We start from the raw sequence: 26,359 nt of genomic DNA, 5'->3' as shown, positions 1-26,359 counted from the left end.
TGAATGAACTTGCGCTCCCTGGGCGGTTCAGCGCAAAAAAGGAGGCGTGTTCCGGCGCAAACAATCCCTGATGCTATTTTGCTGTTCCATTAAACAATTGCGCCACTGACCAGAAAAAACCTAGTCTAAGTGGCGCGTTGCGCGTTGTTCATTATGCTATTTTAAGGGCGCATCCTTGACCATAATGTATAGCGTGCACAACGCGCATACACTTTGCTCATGTAACCTACACAGATGCAACAGTTATTTTTGCAAATCATAAATTGTTACACTAAAAAAATATTAACACATGAGATGACGGAAATCATTGTGGTGTGCCACGAAGATGTGAAAAAATAGGCTTACAAATGATTCAGGCTAATTGTAATAATTAAGGATAAGACCTGTTTGCCCAATAGTGGCAAGACATATATGTATATAAGGACATCTGACAAATTGGTTTGTCCGTCAAGAACCAGGAAAAAAAATCGACTGAAAAACTGAAAGACTGAAAAAAAAAGACTGTGAAATCACCTTTACCATAATGTACAACATTACAACTTCACTTCTCTGTCTTTCACTGCTCTTACAAGAACACCAGTCTCCTCGGCTGTGAACCGCTCCTGGCGTGCGCCTGGTAAATACGCCATAATAATAGCAATCCATAATGGAACTTGCGCACCTGCTTTTAAAGTGAATGTTGGATGACGCTCGGATTGGTTTATTCACGTTACGCCCAAACCACACCTATGAATAATGAAGCTACTTCAGACCAACCCATTTTAGATTTGCGCCGGGCGCAAGAGCCATTTATCCCGGCGGGAAAATAGCAACAGCGCCGAGACCCGCCCACAAAGTTACTTGCGCTTCGCGCTTTGACATTTGCGTTTCAGATCGTTAAAATAGGGCCCGTAGAATCTAAACTAAATTCAAAATGCATCACGCGCTATGGTGTGCTTCCTGAACATTGAACAGCGGTCAGTGTGAATCAGATCCTGCGCGTATAGTGCGCGTCATAGTAATTTAAGGAGGCTTCGAGGCAGAATTTTTGCCTCGAGGAATTTTTGTAATCGAGTTAATAGAGTAACTCGATGAATGTTTCAGCCCTAGTGCCAATAATTATGGCCAATGTGTTTTGAAGGAAAGCATTTATTTCATAATGTGATTTACCCCCCACTTTCAATTATTTTACTTAAATGAAAGGTTGGAATTTTTAAATTAAAGATAAAAAGGATAAACAATGCAGATTTATTTTTACAGCCATATTTGATAATATTTACCAGGGGTGCCAATAATTTTGACCACAACTGTATTTGAAACCCATTTAAAGGTTTTGCAGTGTAAAGTTAGCGTCAATTTGTTCTTATGCATGGAAACAGCTCGTATATTCTGGCTGTGCTGGTTGGGTCCAATTGCTAGTTGACCAAACTGTTAATGAATTAACGTTATGCGAGGAGTGTTTTGCACAACAACATATTCTTATAAAAACAAGAATATGCAGTATGTATAGGCCTTATACAATTTGCGGTAATGAACTTACGGTATTATCATACGCACTTCAAAATACAGTGAATAATTCCAGATACCTTACTATGCGAATTGTTTATATTTTTAGAATGCACAGCTTATTTTCCATTGACCAGTTAAAACTGATGACACTGAGTGCGTGTTTGCTGCATAATAAATCTGTCCAATTTTCGCATTAATCTGAACAAAAAAGGCCGACCGGCTGAATGAAAATGCAAATTCACTCTCTGACAGTAGGTGGCACTTATGGAAAATCAGAATGATCAAATACATTCGAACTTCATATTTATTAAACACTAAGCATTTGTTTACACTTGTACATTTTAATCTGGACTGAAACATGCCAGCCCAGAAAAGACAATAGTTGAAAAATGTTCTGATGCTTTATAGTTGTGTTCTTTTGCACTTGAATCTGTTTGAAACATGTTTACTTTAAAACAATTCACAATAAAAATGTGCATTGTATGTAAATGCTCCAGGTTATTAAGAGGGCAAGTTTGTTTATCGTTTCAACCTGTTTTTGTAATGTAATTCAATACCACCATAATACCGTATACCAAGTTTCCGCAATAATCATGCTTTGAAAATGTGATATTTGATACCACCACATGCCTAGACTGAATCCAAACACTGTGTGTTGAGATGTGGCCACACATAGGAGGGCCCAGCTGGGAGGAGGGGGAAGGTGGGATTGGCCACAGGAACAAAAGTGGGTGAGTGTTTGAGTCTGTGCTTTTTGAGTTGACCGAGTTCTCTGAAGCAGCATCCGCACTCGGCGCAGCGGTACGGTCTCTCTCCCGTGTGAATGCGCTGATGCTTGTGTAAGCTGTCCAAATGGCGGAAGCGTTTCTCGCAGTATCTGCAAGGATAAGGCCGCTCTCCCGTGTGTATGCGCTGGTGTGTTTTCAAGCAGTAGAAACGTCTGAATCCCCGGCCACAAATGTTGCAGCGGTGCACTTTATCAGGGCTCTCGACTGTCCCGCTGAACCTGGAGTCACTCCCCACAGGTAAAGCCAAGGCCAGCAGAGCATCGCCATCGCTCTCCGGCACTGGAGGCGAGGAGATTTGTGGTAACTCTTGCATGGAGTTGGATGAAGAGGCTACAGCTAGATTTGATGAAGGAGGCTCTAATGTGAGTGAATCAGGATCGTTCTCGATTTTAATGGTGCCCTGTTTGACATCATCAGAGTCCTCCATCACCTGTATCAGCTCCAGCTCATTAACATTCCCAGCAGGTGTGCTCATTTCAAACTCAAACTTTGTCATGTCAGACTGGTCCTCTGGTGGGTTTGCGGAAGGGCCTGAAACTTCTGGCTCTTCTCGTCTCCTCTCAGTGTCTGTTCCTGCAGAACTGTTGTCTGTAAAACAAAGAAAAGCTCACAATCATAGGAATGAAACTATACTCTGACTGACATGTTCTTAATCCTATAAAGCCTAATGTATCATATTTGATACATTCATTTTCTAAGCCCTCTAAATTATCAACATGAAACAAAAAACGTTCTAAAGTTATTTTTAGTATAATTCGTTACTTCAGGTCGTGGTACACATCTTTTTGCTGTGAAATCTTGTGATTTTTTATAAAGTAAACGTTATAACTTTTATATTGTTAGTAATTTTTCAAGATGAACCCTTACTGGACTGAAGCAATTTAGGATTACTTGATTATCTAGAAAAAAACATTGTTAAAATGTAGTCTAAGTATCAAATATAATACATCAGGCTTTTGAGAAAAGTGTATTTGTACATTTATCAATCATCATGGTTATGCATTGCGTGTATGTTTTGCCCTCACAATTAAAAAGACAGAGCTTTGATTATAAAACTAAGCTTTTAAATATAATCTTACCAAGACATTATTGGGAGATATGAGTGACAGACTGACATTTATATATGATTATATTTATATGCATGTTATGCAAGCAGTGTTATACTGTCATAAAATTCTTACTTTTCCTTGATTTACATTACAGGCCATGCAAATCTTACTTTTTGGCCTTTTAAAGAACATCTGCACCAAATGTTTTGGCTCAGTTTGGGTCTCTGAATAAAATTGTGAGCTCCATAATCTCACTATATTCAATCTTTTTTTAGAATAGTTCCACTTCAAACAGATATTTCTAACTATTGTTTCATATATCAAGTTTTAGAGGGTTAATAAACAGCTATGACCATTACTCTATATAAGGGGTTCTCAAATCCGGTCCTGGTCCTCACTGATCTGCAGAGTTTAGCTCAAACCCTGATCAAACTAACCTACCTGTGATTTCCAGTGATCCTGGAGAGGTTAGGGTTGGAGCAGGTAAACTCTGCAGAGCATTGGCCCGCCAGGGCAAGATTTGAGGAATCCTGCTCTATGGTCACACTTGTTTGGCAGTATATGTAAATGGAATAATAGAATAATAACAACAGCAGCAACAACGAACCTTTTTCACCCTCATTCGTGATGTAAAATTGGCCCTCTGTCTCATCGTCTGGTTTATAGAGAACAGCGTTATTTTCCAGAAGGGTTTGTGCAGGCGTGGGGTCACTCGAACTGTTTCCTACCGAAGACCCTCGTGTCTTTCTGCGGTTGACACACTCACGAGGCCAGTCTGACTGTACGGTGGGGAGACAGAGGCCAACGCTAGGGAGATTTTTAGGACTGTGGATTCTTCCCGGTGAGTTCCGGAAGGTCTTGCGGGAGGATTCTCTAGTCTGCGCCTGTGATGTGTGGCTTCCATCCGCAGCGCGTGAGGGAAACACAAAGTGTGCGTCGTCCGCGTTTGGGTGCACGACATTTGACCCAGGCAAGGTTCTGTTGAGAAGTAAACACTGTTTAATGTTCTTTTCAGCTGCGGTCATGTAGTAGCGCACCGCTTTCAGCTCGCTCTCGGAGATCTCTAGCCTCTCGCGCAGGCTCTGGTTCTCTCGGTGCGACTCCGCGGCAGCATTACGAGCCGCGGCCAGCTTTATGCCAACAACTCGCGCTGTTTCTTTTAACACAGATTCTACTGCGCATCTTACCGCGTTGTCGATAGTGGATGCGAGTTCGCACTTGAGAAAAGAAACGCTGATGTCCATGCTCAAAGTCATGGTTATGATCCACGGCAGTGCTTTCACTGAGACGTAATGTTACATACGTCTACTGCAGAGCTCGAAAGAGATGGTTTGGGTTTCTGTCTTAGCTAACCTTGGACTAGAATAGAACAGTTTACGGCCTCATTATCATTACTTCGACACGTTACAATGTTAAAAGCACAGAAACCTAAAGTGTTTTGTAAATCTTGCTCAAGCTGTCGCGTTCTGCTATCATCACTACTGTCGAGAAATAATGACGTCAACAACAGCATGGGATTTGTAGTTTTTATTATTTGAGCCGTTAGATGTTGTGAGAAGACATTCTGTTTTGATTTACAATATGGATGTTTTTTTTTTTAACAAGACGAACAAAAAAAAGGGAAAGAAAAAACAGACAGACCAAGGAACAGCAGGCAAAATCGTCATAGATTAACAGAAAATTTTCAACATCATGTAAAACAGGAAAAAACAAAACAGAAAAAAAGACATATAGCTACATCTAAATTTGTATTCAGATAAGATATCCAGTTTTTCCAATATGCTTCAACAATATGGATATAGTTTTAATTAAATTGTTGAATATAAAAAGTGGATACATATAAAAATGAATGCCTTTTTATTGAAATGAAAAAGTAGGCCTATCTATGTATTGGAATGATCATAGTTATTGAGAGAGGCTATGCTCCGTGATGTTGTTTGTTTTTTAAAACGATTATTTATTTATACGTTTATTTAATTAAATGCATGAAAGAACAGTAACAACAATTGTCATCATTGTCATACCACAGTAATAGGCCTACAATAATACGCCAAGATCCTTCAGTCTTTCAGTCCAGATTAAGTGCCAGTGTTCTCTTAGCTTTTATGTTTTTAGAGAACTCAATAGATTCAAAATACATTTTCATCTCAAGTTTAAATTCCGTGATGTGTTTTCTTTTGTACAGAATTATAATCAAAGAATTTGTCATGGGGACAAAGGGCAAGTGTATTTCTACTTATCTCAGAGTAGACTACCGCGTGGAATAAAACAACAACAACTACCTGTCTAAAAAGTGCATCTGGGCAATCTGTAAATTCTGTGCGTTGAAAATGTTTTGCCTACATTTTGAGTAGTGAGACAGATTAAGGTTTTGAAACTGCTGTATGACCTGCTGGACAACTTGTTTGATTAAACCCATGCACATCAGGGTTAAACATTAGAGAGAGGCTGAAGCTGAACACTTGACAAATCACTGCTACTCCATTCTAGCTTTTGGTTACAGGTTAAAGATCAACTAACAATAACTTCCTAGAACAACCAAAGTTAAACCATTTTATAGAATCCTGTCCATTTCACTTCATTTTTCAGTTTTGATAGTTGTTGGAAATTAACTAATCCTTCAAACATAAAACTTGTAATGTGGCATTTGTTCAAATAATTCTGAACCCCCTCACCCCCCACCCCCCAGCTGTAAGAAAGAGCAACAGCGTACTCTAGAGGTCGACAAATGGAATAACACAAACTCTATTTATTTCAGACCTAATGTTGTTGCACCAAAATCTGGTCTGTCTGACTCCAGAATGAGTCTTTCTCTGCCATCTGTGAATCTTAGCCCTGTTTAGGAGAGAGGAGTGTGATCATGCTCATCATATATGTTGCCAGAGGGAAGCATGTTTAAAGCTTTTAAATACATTTCTATGGTTGTATTCTTGTTGCTTATAGTCATGAAGTTAACTACATCATAGACTGGGTAAGATATTATGTGACCTATAGCGATGAATATATGTGTGGAGGATTAATGCAGAACAGTTCATGTCCATCCAACCACATACTGCTATCTTGGTTCTCTGGAAATGGTGTTGCTGGGCAACCCATCTACAGCTACTACAGTACCTTATGGGGAGTAAGGGCAGGTGGAATGTACCATTACTACAATTGGTGAGGGGAGGGATGCATGCTGAAGATAAACCACATTTTGCTGCCCTGCTCCATAATGTATGGTGCAGTTTAAAGGGTGCACAGTTATAGATGTAAATAAAAAAGCAACTGTTGATCAATCATACACAAAATCGGAGCACAGTTTTTTTTATACAGATCATTTTATACTACCAATCAGCAAGTGCACAGTAATACAAAGTATGATCTGTCTGTGCCCCTCCCCACAACGTGTAATTATGGCAGGTGTAATTAGGAGTGTGTCTCCGGTGGGTGGCAGCTTATGTCTCTAGAGAGAAAGTGCGCATTGCATTACTGTGTCCTTACAGGGGAATTTTAATTACAGCTCTAAGTCATTTGAGAAAGTGTGAGGTTGGCGAACTTGGGTAATAATAAGCTGAATGTGTTTTAAAAAATGTTGGAAATATCTTGATTATAAAAATGTGTTCAAGAATAGTATGTTTTATAAACTAACTATACGCAATCTTTTGAACTTCAGGCCTTATATGACGCATGGTTTGCGCTCAGACGGTGTTGCCATGTCCGCGTATTATACTCTAGGCTTGTTTTTTTTATTATTATTATTTTTTTTACAGTGCAATTTTTTAAATATATGGCCAGCCCTTTAAACTTATTTTCGGAATATGTAGTCACATTTTTATTGCTGGTCCTTGGCCTCCAAATCCCAATAAACTGTGACCAACTAAAAGCACTTCCAAATAGCAGCCTACCCCCAACTATTGTTGGAGCCATACTCTCTACCATGCTTCCCTCTTTCAGCGCCGCTATGTAGCCTATTTTAAGGGAAGTCGGCTTATTTTTTTGTTTTTGTTTTTCAGACCAGTTTTTTTTCCCTGCGTGATCTGGCAACACTCTGCTCAGGCGCGCATTCATGTAGTCACTGAGCACCGCGTTGGGGGAATTCTGTAGAATGTCACTATTCTCTCCAAGTCATTTATTTGTCCATTTTTGCAAACATTTAAACTTGAGATCTACATATTCTCATTTCCACATTTCATGAAAGAACTGACATTTTGCTTTAGTGGCCTAAACTCAAGTGTGTTCCAGTGCGAGGTGCTGTTCACCCCCCTGAGCCGCTGTTTGTCGGTGGAGGTCTGCGCTGCAGTGGTACATTCGCAATGAAATGGGTGTGGTTGAATCGCGCATATGTGATGCTACGTGTTTCTGGTGCAGACCGAATGATTTCATATGGGGCTGAATTGACAGCATAGTGAGCGCACATTATTTGAATTATTTAGAAAACAACTGTACTGTTGTTTATGTTGAATTCACCCCGCCTCCTATTCTGGCACAGTCACATTTGAACTGATGGATGGGTTATATGCTGCTCCGGAGAGATAGCCAAGTCGATTTTGCTTACTTTATTTTAATTTTTTGAAAGGCCACGGGGTGCCTCGCGTTTTATTGAACAGGACATTTTTGGACGCGACTGCCAAAAACGAAGAGACCAAAACGAGAAGACGGAGGAAGAAGGCATTTGTAAGGAAACAGGCGAGAATTAAGCAACGCTATTAGACAACGACGGCGTGTAGCCTACTTAATTCGAAAGCGTTACTGTATTTGGACTTGTTACATTTGTCGCTAATTATATTACTTTAGGCGTTTTTTTCTCTCTAAAAGCAAAGTGGACCGAAATCAGGAATACCGTGGAAAAGGCTTCTTCCCATCCTCCCTAAACGATCAGAGGGCGACATGGTGGCTCCATATTTTTTGATAACATCGTTTTGATTCGTTTCATACATGAAACACAGAGTCGCTGAGGCCTAACTAGCACCAGGAAAGAACCTACAGTATGCAGTCCTAATCATTTTCCAGCAGAAAAATTCCCTGCGAATTACTTCCGCCACCCACTTCAGCATTCCACTCACTTTACGCGGAGAGTGACTAAAGCCAAACAGGAAGATTAACAGGTACTATAAATTCTAAGATTCATCAGAATGGTGGGACCCAGATGAGATATGATGGAAAGTAGGAAGGGCATCAGAGTTTTAAATGATTAAAATGGCTCATGTCAATTTGTAATGTGAGGGACAACGTTATTTTCGATCATGTGGGATTTTACATGTTTTATCACCAAATTACATCAGTGGATTGTTATTCACAATCAATAGGAATATAATGGAGATTATATATAATATTATAGTTGTATTTAAAGGTACTGCTTGTTTCATTTTAGCCGCGAGTCGTGAATTGATGGAGCAAAAGCCTCATGTTCTTCAGCTGGCCGCAGCCTCCAGCGCTTTACTCACGCCACAGCTCTGATTATGGCAAGCTGTTTTAACAATTATTCCTTTAAACTAAGTGCTAAAATTAATTAATCAGCTATTTTTCTGTAATTATTTCTCCCCTCAATTTTAACCATTAATTATAGCCATTCAACATTACCGTATAATTGAATGCTATCAATTGTAACATTTAATAGCCTTTAAATGTTGTCAACTTTTAATTTAAGTGAACTTAAAACAATTTTCACATAAATCCATAGTAGTTAATGTCACATTTAGCTGTGCCTTTAATATATCAGGTCTTTGTTTTGACCCATGTAACCTTGTGCTTTAAGATTTTCAGGTAGGTCTATCAGTTAAATATACAGAAATTGAATAATCAAACATTGCATAGTCTTAACTGCATTAATTATACATTTAATATAGATTAATGCTTATTAAAGCTACACAAAGTATTCAGTCTTTTGTTATTTGATCAACATTAATGACGGACAGCAGCAGGTTTATTTTGCTGCTGTCACTTTAAAGGAATAGTTCACCCAAAAATGAAAATAATCCCATGATTTACTCACCCTCAAGCCATTCTAGGTGTATATGACTTTCTTCTTTCAGCCGAGCACAATCAGAGTTATATTAAATAATATCTAAGCTTTGAATAGTGCCCTAGTGTTTGAAGCTCCATAAAGAACATCAATCCATCATAAAAGTAATCCATACTTTTAAGTAATCCAACAGACTCGAGTGGGTTAAAAAAAAAATCCTGTGATGGGTTTTTGTAAGAAAAATATCCTATATTTTAAAACTTTATAAACTATAATCACTGGCTTCCGGCAACGGGTGCACACGTGTTCACAAGAGTTACGTGGTTTTCGCGAGAGGCATCTATTCTCACCTAAGCTTATGCTTTGCTTACATCATACATCAGGTCAGAGGTCCCCAATGTCAGCCAGATCTCGACTCATGAACGAGTGTATGACTGTTGCCGGAAGCAAGTAATTATAGTTTATAAAGTTTTAAATATGGAAATTTTTCTAACGAAAACCAATCGTTCTTTTCAGAAGGCATTTATTAAACCACAGAGTCGTATGGATTACTTTTATAATGGATGGATTCACTTTTTGGAGCTTCTCACTCTTTAATGCTTGGAAGAGCCAGGATATTATTTAATATAACTCTGCTTGTGTTCGGCTGAAAGAAGAAAGTCATACACCTAGGATGGCTTGAGGGTGAGTAAATTATGGGATAATTTAAATTTTTGAGGTGAACTATTCCTTTAAGGCTAGAACGCATTCAGGCATCAATCGCAAGAGGACTGTAACTAGCGCACTGTTTTCTTTGCACACACACAGAGCCAAGCAAGTGAATGCCTCTTCTTTTTCTTTTGAGCTTAAATGGACATGTGCACACAAAATAAAGTCAAAATACCCGTCTCGTCGAGTATCCTCGTAAGGATAGTTGGTTATGTGTTTTAAACAATTGAGAAATAAAACGGATGCATGTCATTTAATATTAGGTCTGTGAATTTGTCTTAAAGGGACAGCATCCTTATGTACCCGTAGCTGTTTGTGTCGCCAATGGTGATCAAACAACAAAGGAGTAAATTACTTTTGTAGCTTTAACAAAGATAAACTGTATTAATTAATTAATTATATTAGTTACATTTCATTTATAGTGATAACTGTTATTTTACATTTGTTTATTGAATTTCTGTACATATATATATATATATATATATATATATATATATATATATATATATATATATATATATATATATATATATATATATATATATATATAGCAGAAAAACAAAATTATATCGTGCAGCCCTAATCGTGACTAGTATCATTTTCACTAGAAACTGAATTCACTGGACACTTAGGCTACTATTCACTTCCTACTAATAGGCATTCCAGTTGTTTCTGGTACATATTTCAGTTTTTCCTATTCATTGGGTACTAATCATTTTTGTTGTTGTTGTTGTTTAATTGGGATAGTTAATAGTATCTATTCCAGCTTTACCAGTATGTATTAAAAACAAAAGTAAATAAAGAATAGGTACTAGTAATGAAATTAAAACTGGAATATATATCAGTTGTAATAGTTATATATATATATTAGTTATATATCCCAATATAAGATACTAGTACTCAATTACACACTAGCATATATTTACATAGATACAGTTAGTTATTTAAGAGCTAGGCTACATGTTAAAATGGCTTGCCATACGCATGTCAGTAGCAAGAGAAAGAGGATGTTAACCGTGCATATGTCTGTTGTTCTGGGCGTAGGACGATCTGACTGAAATATAAACGTAACCCATATGATCCAGCAAAAGGGATGCGAGGTTTAAATAGGTTGCGGTTTCCGTGAAAACAGTGGCTGCGGCCATGGTGCCAGTAAACGATAGAAATGCCGCTTTCTTTTCTCTTTTTACTCGCTGTATGCAGAGAGTGCATATGCCACACTCTGCATTAAGCTGTAGGGGTGGGCCAAGCTTGTCATTTCTTTATAGTTAATGCTATCAGAACTCCGGCTAATCCATGGACACAAATCCCCATAACCTGTGATCATTGGCGCGTTTGTGTCGGTAATGGAATGGAACGTTGGTTTAACCGAAAAATGGGTCTGTAGACCCGCCATTCTGCGGCGACGACGTGATGGTGGAAGCCGAATGCAACATGCTGTTTCCACATCTTATCTGTTTATGACGGTCTGTCTGTAAAATAGTCGTAGAAAACATTTTACCTATGTTTCATGAGGACGGAGAAAACATTTGCCTACTCCGAGGCGGTGGCCTTGTTTGGTGCTTATCAGCTGACAGACCCCTCAAATCATGTTTAATGCATGGGGTCGTATTATTTTACATAGTGCTGACAATATAACACCACTGCAAAGAAGGAAGAAAATAGTAGGTTAATAAATAGATAATGCTTGATCCTACGGTTATTTCTAACCAATTTATACCCGATTTCAAACAATACACATCAGTCAAGAAGGCATTATGGTGCACTAGTAGCCTATGGCCCAGAGGATAACTAACCCCTCTCCCCTTAACCAACTGCTCATTTCACACCTTGGTTGAAGACCTTAAAAGGTGAAGATAGGTTTTCAGTCATGTAGATTAGCCGAGATTTCTCAGATCTTAAACATTTATCTACACGAAAGGTTTTGCGTGTAAAATGTGATTAAACACCATTGCTGCTTCTTTCTCTATGATTGGCTCTGACGTAATTTTTAAATTGGGTGTTTGTAGCTTTAATGCTCTTTCTTATACATTGCTTAATTTCTTTCTTCCTGCTGTGGTGTTGTGTTTGTGTGTATTGAGGGAGGTAAATATCTAATAAGTATGTGGGGTAAAATGGTAATAACAATAATTTTTGCATTTGTGTCTCACAGCTCTCCATCAGCATTGATACAATAGCCCTACCGTGATCTGTGTGGCTATAACTGGAAAACATGCAAAGTAGAACTGTTTATACGTTCCAAAAGACAATGTGATTGGTTGATGATTTGTGTCATATTTGACTGTAAAAATGAATGCAAAAATCCTGTGTGTTTTTGCATGCCAGTTTGAATGTGTAACCTTATGTACAGTTTCAGGTCATGCAACCTTTTCTTCTCTCTCTCTGTCCGAGACGCTCACTTTTATTTAGCATCTATTATAATCCTAATTCCAGATCTTGTTTCTGTGTTTGGAATGGCTCTCTGAACATTAATCCTATTATTTTATATATTCTTAGCCAGATTACACCAGATTAAAGATTATTCCGTAATGTTAATCTAAATCCTGCAGCACATCTGTACTATGACATGAACAGTGATGAACACATATTTTATACATATTTTAGTAACAAAAATCACACACATGATACACAGAATGATACACATAATTTAGTTTTCTGGGTGGAAACTTTCCTCAAGTGATCAGTATTGTGTGCAATATGTACAGGATTATTATTTCTTGTTAACTTTTGTAAAATCTTACAACCAATTTGAGATTTATTTGAAATTTCAAATTGCATTTGGAAGACTTCTATGATGATGTTATTTTGCTGGTCAGCTTGTCAAACTTAAAGGGGTCATGAACTGAGAAATCAACTTTCCCTGGAGCTTTTGATATATAAAAGGCCATGGTAATATAAGAATATTCTGTAAATTTTGGAGCTGAAAACTTCCTTGTTAGTCAAAGAAAAGCTTTTATTGACACCAGGCCCAGCAAACGCTCGATCTCAGGATGTGTCTAGATGTGACGTCAGAGTGTGGCGAAACACCGCCTCAACAGAAGAAGAATAATGCCTGATTCTGTAGCCCCGCCCACCGACTCGTGCCTGACATGTTATAGATAAATAACATTGACCTATATCGAGCTAAACCGGATCGAACTTCCTAGCAAAAAACATGCTGCATAAGCTTAATTCGGATTCCAATATTATGAATGCATGGATGAACTTTATTTTTAATGAATATCCAGCTCACGTGGGGAAGACATTGCCAGTTTCTTCCTTCATTTCACCACGGATTCGTTTGTAAACAAGAGACTGGATTTGCAGACAGGATGAGATTACATCAATGAATGAAGCAACACACTTATGTGGTTAAAACATAATTTTTATATATATATATATATATATATATATATATATATATATATATATATATATATATATATATATATATATATATATATATATATATATATACATGATAGGATTGCATTGTTACAGATCGTTTGATATCTATTGATTATGTGTACATGTGTAACTGAACATAACTTAGCACGCTTTCACAGGCTGGAGAATCCTTTATTTGTGGTGTTGTTGGTTCATTGCGATTTATGATCAGACTCGGACATGTAGCCTATGGGCCAGGGCTCGCAAAGCCCAACGTCCCGGAGCTATGTGTTTTCCAGACGGGCTACCAAAACGTATCACCGGCCCTTCCTATCATCTTAAATAGTGAAATAACATTCCTTTCTTGATGTGCGTTGTTCACTCTATTGACGGGGGAGCCGAAGCTAATTTTAATATGCAAATGTTATCCAATCATAGCCGTGGCCGTTTACTTCCAAGTCTTCAGTCACACCCATAAAAACAGAGCGTTCCATGAGAGAGGCTCAAAACCAGGGTAGAAAATAGCCTATTACTTATTCATTATGATGTTTTTGAATGTAAAAACCACGTGAAAGTCATAAGTTGACCTCAGACAACAGTATACAAATTTTCAAAAAGCCAGTTTGTGACCCCTTTAAAAATAAAACTGGGTTTAACATGAACACTGTGTCCTCTAACGTTATTGATATGTCATGTTTTAATCTACAGGTGTCTGAGGGAGTGAGAGAGGTCAGAGGGTAAAGGTTAAAGATTATTTCAAGATGAGTGAGCTCGAGCAGCTTCGTCAGGAGGCTGAGCAACTGCGTAATCAGATCCGAGTGAGTCCCAGCACTGATACTGCTGAAATACACTGGTCTTTATTTTACACGCTCCAGGGTTTATGTTGCCATAAGGACAGTTTGCTGTAAATTTGTCATGTCAAAGTTAAATATATGTATGTGAAATTCAATTTATGACTGATCCTCCTTTTGTAACTGCTCTAAAAACTTTTGCAAACTCAGTAACTTCACATTTTGTCAAATTATGAGTGAAATAGGGTTTGTTGGACTATGACAGATGGATTTGGCTCCACTATTCTCACATATAGAGAAAACAGTGTTTGTTTTTAATGCCAGCCTCTTTGGCTATTTCCATGATGAAAGCCATACTTGAATTGAAAAAAAAATTCAAACAGAAAATAAGTTAGACACATAAGACCCATGTTTGGATTTTGCATCATTATTTGGATTAACTTGAATGAAAAGCTTTTCAAGGGTATCAACAGAATATTCTCAGAGGGCTAACAATATTAAATCTAATAAAGTACGTTTGAGAAAACAGTGTGAAAATCGAATCAATTTAAATATTTTCAGTGTTGGTGTAGTTACTGTGTTTGCCTTTTAGAGCAGTATGGGTGCCATAAACAATTTCCAGTGATGCTATTGTGGCTTCCAATGGAATTAAGTGTGCATTGAGAAATGCTGACTTGAGAAACAGGCCATACCGCCACCTGAAAATAGTGACAGCACAGTGATACAGCTAACATTGTCCATTGTCCCTCAGGATGCCAGGAAAGCATGTGGAGATTCCACACTTACTCAGGTAAGACGTAATTACACCTAGGACCTGAATGATGTGATCTCCAGAGGTCTACTGGGTTTCACTCATGTGGTATGTGTGTGTTTTGTAGATAACAGCAGGCCTGGACCCAGTGGGGAGGATACAGATGAGGACGAGGCGCACGCTGCGTGGGCATCTGGCTAAAATCTATGCCATGCACTGGGGCTCAGACTCCAGGTATCTCTATTTGCAGCCTTCTCACAACTGTGCCAAAAAAGTTAAAAGTAGCAAATGAGCATGACTCAGCGGGTCGTGACATGGCTTTGGTTTTGCACCTGTTGGCGGCAAAGAAGAAAATTAACAACACGACACACACTGACCCACATGTTAACTCATCGTTGTTAGCTAATCATCTACGGCTACCCTAGTGTCACATTTTTGTGAGCTGTTCCATACTTTCATAAGTTCCAAGGATGTGTTGCACTAGAGTGCCATCTTCAGAGTTACAACCATAAAGCCTAAATAATACTACCATTGTCCACTTTTCGCTCTCGCTTAAGGACTATTTGTGTGACGTGATTTTCATTAATATCACAATCTGCTTATGTACACTCTGTTAATCTAATTTCAAAGGCTATGCAATATAGGGCCGCAGAGGTCATCGAGGATATCTTATTTCAGAAAAGTAACAATTATAAAATTGAGTGTTATTTCTTGTGAGGCATTGTCAAGGTTTCCGAAACTGAGGACCCAGATGCAGATTGAACAACAAAGACTTTATTAACGAGACTCTAGACAGGACACAACAAGGAAGTGGTAAGGTGTGAGTTCAAACAGCAGGGCAGGGGACAGACACCATGATGACAGGCAGGGAGGACAACCACTGAGACCAGTCCAGGGAGACCATGAAATAGAGGATGCTTGGAAGGCAACACCAGGCAGATGGTGGGAAAACCCGGGCTGGAACACCAGGAAACTGAGACTTGATGTCCTCTCCCAGAATCAGCTCCAGTCTTGATAGCCAGGGATAAGACAGTGGCCAAGGGAGACTCAGGACACAGGGCAGGAACCGACACAAGACACACACACACGACAAGACAACAAGAAATAAACAAGCAAAAATAAAAACTAAGAATAGGGAAAACACAACTAAGGAAAAGAAATCTAAAAAGAAAACAAAAGAGAGATAAATAAATAATTCAAAAATAAACTATAACAAACAAGAGGAGCTAAATAAATACTAGAAATAAAAGACTGGAACTAGAAACAAAAATAAAACAAAATTGCAAACTTGCAGGAAACTAGAGAGAGAAAAATAAGACCACTAAACTAGAGGGAAACAAAATCAAAGCTAGAGAAAACCAAAAAATAAGGCTATGGAAAATAAGGCTAAGAACAATATCTTGGCAAGAGCAACAGCTATCACTAGGACAAGATAAGCCAGACAATGAATGCAAACAAACGCAACGAACCAGCAAGGACATGAGGGAAAGTAGCACAATATAAAGGGACCAGAGCACATGAGGATCAGGTGAGCACAATTAGTGAAATGAGGACTAGACAAGGACTAAACAAGGGGGCGTGGTAAAGGGAAACAAGGAGGCAGGACAAGAGGAACACACATACAAAGACACAGCCATGTGCTCAAGCACAAGACAAACAAAGAAACACTAAACAAGGACAAAACTGACAAGACTGTCAGGGCAGGATCCTGACAGGCATACATTATTGTAATTTTTTCTTACTTTGGAATGTAATAGTTGCTTTTCTGAAATGAGACAGCCTCAATGACGTATGCAGCCGACAAATGCAACTTTCGAAGGATGCAGCCTTCGAAATGAGACAGCTTTTGTGTCTGCAGGTATTTGATTTGAGTGTTTGAAAGGTCCATTAGTGCGCATGGGCCAAATGCATTTATCCGCGCTCACGGTCAAAGAAATATACTTTGAAAGTCTTTCATGCTCAACTGTGTTTGACACGGAGCGGAGTATATCTGGGCCTTAAGTAGACAATTCAACATCATTATTGTTTTGAATTGTAAATATTACCATATTCATTTTACCATAGAATGAAATTCAGCATTTTAATACAATAGTAACTAGACCCTGTATATGTTATCTACATGATATCTATAGAGATTTAATGAGGGAATTTGAGCACAGCATGCTAATTTTTAAAACACAACTATTTGTTGCTTCTCTTATATCTTGTAATATCTTGTAAATCACTTCGGAGTCCAAGGGGGACCGGATTCTGCCCTGGCTGTCAATGTGATCAACGGGGCACCGCAGACTAGTAATCAGTTGCTGCTGTGTGAAGATAGAAAAGAAAACACAGGGCCAAATTAGTGCCCTAAGCAAAAAAACCCACAAAAACCCTGGAAAATCGATTTCTGGGTAAAAATCCCAATTTGGTGCCCCCTTATGGTGCCATACTCTGCATATAGAGAGTGGCAGTACTAAGAAAACATTAACTTATAAGCAAATAACAATAAGCTTGGTGATTAAATTTTTTTTGTTCTTGCCCACTGTTACATGTCGGTCTGTTTCTGTTGTGTTCCTTTTCATGCATCACATGTTCCTTTGTTCACTTTCCCGCCTCTTGTCTGTCTCCCCGGTTAAGATTATTATTAGTTCATCTATGTCAGTGTTTAGTTATCGTCTTCTGTGTCACCTGTGCCCCTCGTTAGTCAGTCATCAGTGTTTGTATTTAAATTCCTCTTGTTCACCCAGTCTTGGTCCGGTCTATGTTATGTTAGTGCTGTTTGGTGTTCTGTTCAACGTTTATTTGTATAAAGCCTGTCTTTGTGGAAGTCCCGAATCTCCTCTTCTCTGCTGCACCATACACTCGTAACAGAAGACCGGACCTATACAGTGAAGGGACTTCATGAATATGGGCATTTCCCTGTTCCCGCTCTCTCCAGTGTCCCCAGAGGAAGGCAGTTCTGCCGGGGATCGCCTATGGGGGATTAGGCAGAACGGTCGCCCACTGGAGAGGTATGTGGAGGAATTTTTTGAGCTTGCTTATCTGGTGAACTGGCCAGATGCACCGCTTAACGCATTTTTTCTGATGGGCCTGGACAAGGACACTATTCGTTTCCTGGAACCTGCTTGTTCCTTTTCCCTAGTCGAGACAATCAATCTGATATTGTTCCTAAATTGTTCCGAGTTCGAGATTGTAGAAGAGGTTCCTAAGAATACGTGTCTTCCTCATCTAGTCCCCTCAGAAAAGCACGCTGCCTGGTCAGTTCACCCTCAGCCAGTTTCCTCCGCATATCCCTCAGTGGGCCTGCCGGTAAGGTCCTGCCTGCCCCTAAGCCCAGGCGGACGAGGAGGTCCGCCGCTAAGCCATCGATAACGGTCGTGATGGCACGGCAGAACCACTGGAGCGGTGGTTAATAGACTTTGGGAGCGATCTTACCGCTCCGTGTCTCCTGGATTCCGCTCCAGACTCACCAGTGACCGTTCCGTGTCCTGTGTACCTGTGGGTGGCACACATGTGGGTGGGGCTCTGGTTCCGTCTAGGCGCTCAAAGACTCCCGTTCCGCCAAGGCGCCCAAAGACTCCCGTACCGCCAAGGCGGCCCAAAGACCCACGGCTCACGACCCGCCCGGGGCTCCTGCTCCACCCAGGGCTCCTGCTATGCCCAGGGCTCCTGCTCTGCCCAAGGCTCCAGACCCGCCCAGGTCTTCTGATCTGCCCGCGGCTCCACCCTGGAGGCTCCCCAGCCAGTCAGACCCCAGTGCTCCCGCCTCCAGGACTCCCTCCCTCCCTCCCTCCCTCCCTCCCCATTTGGACTTCTACGGCCCCAGGACGTGCCTACCGGGAGGGGGGCGTTATGTTACATGTCGGTCTGTTTCTGTTGTGTTCCTTTTCATGCATCACATGTTCCTTTGTTCAGTTTCCCGCCTCTTGTCTGTCTCCCTGGTTAAGATCATTATTAGTTAATCTATGTCAGCTGTGTTTAGTTATCATCTTCTGTGTCACCTGTGCCCCTTGTTAGTCAGTCATCAGTGTTTGTATTTAAATTCCTCTTGTTCACCCAGTCTTTGTCCGGTCTATGTTATGTCTATGCTGTTTGGTGTTCTGTCCAATGCTTGTTTGAATAAAAGCCTATCTTTGTGGAAGTCCCGAATCTCCTCTTCTCTGCAGCACCATACACCCGTAACACCCACTAGCTAAATTAAGTTAGAATAAAGAAACGAAGAGAGTGCAACTCAAAGCTGTAAGTGTAGTTTATAAATTCATTGTTGCCTCTGTGAAGTAAATGGGTGTGTGTAGCATGAACTGTTTCAGTAAGACCATCAGCCATTTCCCTGTCTTATATTCTTTTTTTATCTATTGTTTTATCTATATATGTCTGTTTTGCCTTCTCCTCTCCTCAGGCTTCTTGTTAGTGCCTCACAGGATGGAAAACTCATAATCTGGGACAGCTACACTACAAACAAGGTCTGTAGCTCCATCGTTGTGTTACACATACAGCACATTATGGTGATGACATATGGTTATGGTAGATGTTAACTGGTAACCAAGTTTTTAAGTTAAGCTTTCCATGAATTATCACCATTGAGTAAATCAACGGCAGGTTGTCCATGTAGTAAGTGCATTATTAGGTCACATTAAAATCATCTGGTAAACAAATTATTATTACTAACGCTGCCAAAAGGTCAGTTATATATTATGTTGTAAAGATTATCAGTATGTGTGTTTTTCCTGTCATTTATCCGATGTTCAACAACCTGTTTTAACCTTTGCATGTATGCGTAATATTATAAACTTCAGATGCACGCCATCCCGTTGCGGTCATCATGGGTGATGACATGTGCGTATGCGCCATCCGGAAACTTTGTGGCCTGTGGTGGACTGGACAACATTTGCTCCATTTACAGCTTAAAGACGAGAGAGGGCAATGTTAGAGTCAGCCGGGAGCTGCCTGGCCACACAGGTTTGATAACACACACATGGCCTCATTTATAAAACGTGCGTACGGGACCCACAGATTTCAACTTAAACTCAATGGTAAAATCTAAGGCCGTTCATAATTATAAAAATGGTGTTTGACGTGGAAATGTGCTTATCGCCACGTCAGGGTGTAAGCAGACGTACGCACTTGTCTTTATGGCAGAAAGTCGCAATTAATGGCGATAAAGTAAAGGATTTGGATGTTGACTGGTGCTCTTTAATAAGTTAATGACATTAATTACAGGGCGTTTACAATTTATAGATTTCACATCTGGAAGAGAGGCATACGCATGTTCTTTGTGTGTACGTTCGTTCTCTGAATCACATATACTCACATTCGAGAAATGATTGTAAGATCAAATGTAGGGTGATTTCTACGCAACATTTTATAAATGAGGCCCACATACTCACACCTTTATTTCAAAACTAAGCAATATCATAAACATTAAGGCTCCTATTAAAATAAATATAAATCTCTGAATTTAATTTAATTGTTTTGAGTAATACAGTGGGGCAAAAAAGTCTTTAGGTCAGCCACCAATTGTCCAAGTTCTCCCACTAAAAAAGATGAGAGAGGCCTGTAATTTTCATCATAGGTACACTTCAACTATGAGACAGAATGAGAAAAAAATCCAGAAAATCACATTGTCTGATTTGTAAAGAATTTATTTGCAAATTATGGTGGAAAATAAGTATTTGGTCACCTACAAAAAAAGCAAGATTCCTGGCTCTCACTGACCTGTAACTTCTTCTTTAAGAGGTTCCTCTGTCCTCCACTCGTTACCTGTATTAATGGCACCTGTTTGAACTTGTTATCAGTATAAAAGACACCTGTCCACAACCTCAAACTGACTCCAAACTCCACTATGGCCAAGACCAAAGAGCTGTCAAAGGACACCAGAAACAAAATTGTAGACGTGCACCAGGCTGAGAAGACTGAATCTGCAATAGGTAAGCAGCTTGGTGTGAAGAAATCAACTGTGGGAGCAATTATTAGAAAATGGAAGACATACAAGACCACTGATAATCTCCCTCGATCTGGGGCTCCACGCAGATCTCACCCCGTGGGGTCAAAATGATCACAAGAACATTGAACAAAAATCCCAGAACCACACGGGGGGACCTAGTGAATGACCTGCAGAGAGCTGGGACCAAAGTAACAAAGGCTACCATCAGTAACACACTACGCCGCCAGGGACTCAAATCCTGCAGTGCCAGACGTGTCCCCCTGCTTAAGCCAGTACATGTCCGGGCCCGTTTGAAGTTTGCTAGAGAGCATTTGGATGATCCAGAAGAGGATTGGGAGAATGCCATATGGTCAGATGAAACCAAAATAGATCTTTTTGGTAAAAACTCAACTTGTCATGTTTGGAGGAGAAAGAATGCTGAGTTGCACCCAAAGAACACCATACCTACTGTGAAGCATGGGGGTGGAAACATCATGCTTTGGGGCTGTTTTTCTGCAAAGGGACCAGGACGACTGTTCCGTGTAAAGGAAAGAATGAATGGGACCATGTATCGTGAGATTTTGAGTAAAGACCTCCTTCCATCAGCAAGGGCATTGAAGATGAAACGTGGCTGGGTCTTTCAGCATGACAATGATTCCAAACAGTGTTTGAGTGGCTTCGTAAGAAGCATTTCAAGGTCCTGGAGTGGCCTAGCCAGTCTCCAGATCTCAACCCCATAGAAAATCTTTGGAGGGAGTTGAAAATCCGTGTTGCCCAGCGACAGCCCCAAAACATCACTGCTATAGAGGAGATCTGCATGGAGGAATGGGCCAAACTACCAGCAACAGTGTGTAAAAACCTTGCGGAGACTTACAGAAAACGTTTGACCTCTGTCGTTGCCAACAAAGGGTATATAGAAAAGTTTTGAGATTAACTTTTGTTATTGACCAAATACTTATTTTCCACCATAATTTGCAAATAAATTCTTTAAAAATCAGACAATGTGCTTTTCTGGATTTTTTTCTCATTCTATCTCTCATAGTTGAAGTGTACCTATGATGAAAATTACAGGCCTCTCTCATCTTTTTAAGTGGGAGAACTTTCACAATTGGTGGCTGACTAAATACTTTTTTGCCCCACTGTAGATCAGCTTTATATTTTTTTGCATGCAATTTTGTTGTTGATAGTAATCAAATTTACAGCTCATGACAATTTTTTCCAGTATGTGAAAGAAAAGGGAATCAGATGGCAGCAAGATGTTTCTTTAACCATCATGCAGTTTCAGGGTGTGACATGTTGACTTCCTGCCTGTTCATTTCCTAGGTTACCTTTCCTGTTGCCGTTTCATAGATGACAATCAAATAATCACTAGTTCAGGAGACACAAGCTGGTAAATATGAAACCCTACTCTATACTACAGTGGTTCTCAAGTGGTTTTGCATCAGGAACCAGATTTGTGGCATCCCAACATAGTACCACATTTTTTTATCGTACAAATGTAAAGAAATGTTAAAATCAAACACTGTTAATTTTAATAATGTAAATTTGATTAACCATTAATATTAAAGGGATAGTTCACCCAAAATTCTGTCATTTATTTACTCACCCTCATGTCGTTCCAAACCCATGGGACGTTCGTTAATCTTCAGAACACAAATGAAGATATTTTAAATGAAATCTGAGAGATTTCTGTTTTATTTAATCTTGCATAGTTTTGTTCATTTTGAAGATGAAGGTTACGCAACTTGTCCATGTTGGTATTGCTAGCGTTTACTAAGTGACCAATGAATTTAGTTTGGACATCGACAGCAAATGATATAGGAAGCGTTTATGCTCTCTTTTGAAAGTTGATAAGCCTGTTTATCATTATTTGAATTTCTCATTGTTTTTTCCCTGCTGCCCATGTTCCTGTGACCCACCAGTCGAGAACCACTGCTGTACTCAAACAGCCCGTTCACTTTCAGTTACAGCTTCTTTTGAATTTACACAAGAGTTCAATAACGCATGTACAGGTTGTACGTCTTAACCTTTAACATTTGTGTTTGTTCCAGTGCTCTGTGGGACATTGAGACTGGTCAGCAGACCACGCTGTTCTCGGGTCACAGTGGAGATGTGATGAGTCTGTCATTGGCTCCAGACTCACGGACCTTCATCTCGGGGGCCTGTGACGCCTCCATTAAACTCTGGGACATCAGAGACAGCATGTGCAGACAGACATTCACCGGTCATGAGTCCGACATCAACGCTGTCTGTGTGAGTAAATGCACTGCTTAAAGACATACACATAACTGATAGTGATATATCACATTTCCCTTTTCACTCATTTTCTCCTGCATCTCTCAGTTCTTTCCCAGCGGCAGTGCATTTGCAACCGGTTCCGATGACGCCACCTGCAGGCTGTTTGACCTGCGTGCAGATCAGGAGCTGTGTTTATACTCTCATGATAACATCATCTGCGGCATCACCTCTGTGGCCTTCTCCCGCTCTGGCCGCCTGCTGCTTGCCGGATACGATGACTTTAACTGCAACATCTGGGACGCCATGAAGGGAGACCGAGCAGGTGAACATGCTGGCGTTACTATCATCTGACAGTACTTGTAACCATTTGCACAGTGCTTTATTTGTAAATTGTGAGGTCCCGTAACAATCGGATGTAGGATCTAGGAGTTTAAGCGGGTTGGAGGATTGTTCAGTCTGGTTTTGGTGTGAACATAAATGGAAAAAAAAAAAGTTTAGCACCAAATGATCCGTAACGAAGCCAAATTGCTCTCGTCGCATTAATATCAACAAAGCTGTCTACAGTGCAAGCTAGTTTTGTTGCATTGTAGTGCTCATTATTTATTTAAATGCTCATTATTAACAAAAACACCATAAAAAAAAACATCGCCTTTAACATAGAGACATTATTCCCATTTTATTTATTTTTCATGAAATGTACACATCTGTTCAGAACTTTGTTATAATTTTTTTTTGATATTCAATTAATTTTATAGCAAATATCCATTAAATGTATCAAAAGTGATTGTAAAGACATTTGTTACAAAATATATTTAGCAGCACAACTGTTTTCAACATTGATATTAAGAAATGATATTGGAATGATCATGTGACACTGGAGTAATGATGCTGAAAATATAGCTTTGCCATCACAGGAATAAATTACATTTTAAAATATATTCAAATAGAATATTTACAATTGTAATACTATTTCACAATATATAAATTTATTTCCTTTTTTTTTTTAAATGCACTGACACCAAACTTTTGAATAGTGTATGTACAGGTCATAGCATCAAATTTTTTCCATGGTGCATGAGGTGGAAATCCACTAAAATGTTTGTTTTGTTCTGGCCCAATCTAAACCCTGTTGTTACACTTCAACTCTTCACACTAATTCTCTCTTACAGGAGTGCTGGCTGGCCATGACAATCGTGTGAGCTGTCTTGGGGTCACAGATGATGGCATGGCCGTGTCTACAGGTTCCTGGGACAGCTTCCTGAAGATCTGGAACTGACAACACACAGCTCACATATTCTACTCATTATTTACTCATCATACACACTGTATGTACTTTACTGTACATATGATGTACACTTGCCTACACAGACACACATGCCTGACAAAGAACTGTACATACTATATATAAATGGCAATTAGTTAATATACGTTTACACCAAATCTTTTCAGTGCCACATCATTGTATACATATACAGTTACACTATAGGTAGGTTTGGACCACGAGTTTGAAATAGGAATGTTTACACACACACACACACACACACACACACACACTTTTTCCCTTAAGCTTTGATGGACCTACACGGTACCTTTACTCACTAAGAGACACGAGTGCATTCGGAGTCATCTAATTTGAGCGTACAATCCAAAACATTTATTTAAAACACTTTTGACATACTTTTGATCATTTTGAGATTGAACCTTGGGAGTTAGGAGTAGATCCATTGAAGCGCTTTCATTTTTATTTTGACTTCCTGTCATTCTGTCTTCTATACTCTAAAATAAGCCTAAAGTACTGATGTTTCTATGAGCATGTAGACCCTGAGACAGTTACCCACCAGGAATGTCCTGGGCTGCGTTTCTCAAAAGCATTGTGAGAGAAGTTGATCGTGGAGAACATTGGTGGCTCTCAATGCTTTTGAGAAACGCAGCCCTGGTTGACACTTTATGTAGTACATGTTTTTATAGATGCGTATGCCGGCATATTCCAGTATACAAGTAAATATATGATGTTTGTCTTTCATTTTTGTTTAGATTTTACCTTTTTTTTTAAAGCTTATTTTATTAATGTTTTCCTGTGTGCCACACCCTAAGGAGAATAAAGAAAGCTAAAAAAAAAAAGTGACTACAGGTCGATCACATATTTGTGTAAATACTTATTTGAAATGGCTGAGCTTCATACTAACTGTTCTCAACTGGTTTTGCTTCAGGACCCAGACTTCACATTGGGCCTCAGGTAGTATAACTAGTTGTCCTTAAAATCAAGCATTAGAATTTTCTTTTACATAACCAGGAAAAGCACAGGCCCAGCAAGCGAAATTATGAATCCGACAATGTTGTCAAAGCATATGCAACAACATAATTTGCCATATTATTTGTAAATGATAAATTGGCACCCTAAATGCAATAGTTTGATTTGATGCACATGCTTTTAATGTCAACTTCAGAAGATAATTTTCTTTTCCCTCCCCTACCATCTATAACCCAAAGCAGAAACTTGTTGAGAACCACTGGTTTACGGTTCCTGTCGCAATGTGTTTATTGTAAAACATTTAATTGACTTGTACTTGATTTACTCCATTTGATAATTAAATAACATGTCATAAGATTATATGAACACGTGCTAGCATAATCTAAAGACATGAACAAGTTCATCAAACAAGTGGATTCAAATGTACAGTTTCAAGAAATAAAGTGAGCTTGAATGAATAAAGAAAGGAGTTACACAAGTTGTAACAGAGATCAAGTTATTTTAATTCTCAAATAATGCTGTATTGAGACATTACAGACTTGTGAATGCATTCAATCTTTAAGACTTAAAATCATCTGTCCATGAAATCAACTTAAACATTCCCTCTCCTAAACAGAAACACTAAAAATGTCTGAAACATCTACTTTTTTTTCTGAAACAAAAAAATCTTAAAAAGTAAATGAAAAGAATAATAAATCAACCCATCACAGAGGATCAACTTTGTCAAGACCTCCAAAACCAACCTTTAAACTCTCCAGGCTACTGCTATAAGATTGAACCAAAAGCAAAGTAAAATAACTACAAATGATGAACTCTTTTTCTTTGGACTAGTAAATATTTTAAAATAATAATAAAAAAAAAACATCTAAGGGATTAATTTGTATTACTAGAGAACGACTAAAGAAATGTCACTTGTTAGCATAGTGCTAATAGCACAGAGTAGTTAAATACCTCAAACACAGCAGTAAAGGCCTTAGAACGAAAACCAGACAGCTCCACGTCTCTCTAAGACCGCTACACACATGACCTGGTCAAGCTTTTTAAAGACTGACTGTTTTGAAATTATGCTTTTGTTGAATA

General features: G+C 39.2%; 2 protein-coding genes across 4 annotated transcripts; one reads left to right on the top strand and one right to left on the bottom strand.

The window, feature by feature from the left end:
- Window positions 1–1,775: 1,775 nt before the first annotated feature.
- On the bottom strand, window positions 1,776–4,808 carry LOC307125480 (uncharacterized protein). The gene is made up of 2 exons (XM_079815341.1): window positions 3,933–4,808; window positions 1,776–2,864 (listed from the first exon to the last, which is right to left on the bottom strand). The coding sequence occupies exons 1-2, from the start codon at window positions 4,579–4,581 to the stop codon at window positions 2,119–2,121; spliced, it is 1,395 nt and encodes a 464-aa protein (XP_079671467.1). The 5' UTR covers window positions 4,582–4,808; the 3' UTR covers window positions 1,776–2,118.
- On the top strand, window positions 3,982–25,772 carry gnb2 (guanine nucleotide binding protein (G protein), beta polypeptide 2). Of its 3 annotated transcripts, none has more exons than XM_079815350.1 (10): window positions 3,982–4,295; window positions 14,052–14,161; window positions 14,886–14,924; window positions 15,013–15,119; window positions 19,267–19,330; window positions 19,664–19,826; window positions 22,114–22,180; window positions 22,842–23,043; window positions 23,134–23,350; window positions 24,198–25,772. In XM_079815350.1, exons 2-10 carry the CDS (start codon window positions 14,105–14,107, stop codon window positions 24,302–24,304), a joined length of 1,023 nt encoding a protein of 340 aa, XP_079671476.1. In that variant the 5' UTR covers window positions 3,982–4,295; window positions 14,052–14,104; the 3' UTR covers window positions 24,305–25,772. The 3 variants fall into 3 exon arrangements, with proteins under 3 accessions (XP_079671476.1, XP_079671477.1, XP_079671475.1); XM_079815351.1 differs by having other exon boundaries at window positions 4,067–4,166; XM_079815349.1 differs by lacking the exon at window positions 3,982–4,295 and adding an exon at window positions 7,609–8,412.
- Window positions 25,773–26,359: the final 587 nt, after the last annotated feature.

This window comes from Gobio gobio (assembly GCF_949357685.1).
Source record: "Gobio gobio genome assembly, chromosome: 4".
NCBI lineage: Eukaryota > Metazoa > Chordata > Actinopteri > Cypriniformes > Gobionidae > Gobio > Gobio gobio.
This window is presented reverse-complemented; position numbering and strand designations above follow the sequence as displayed.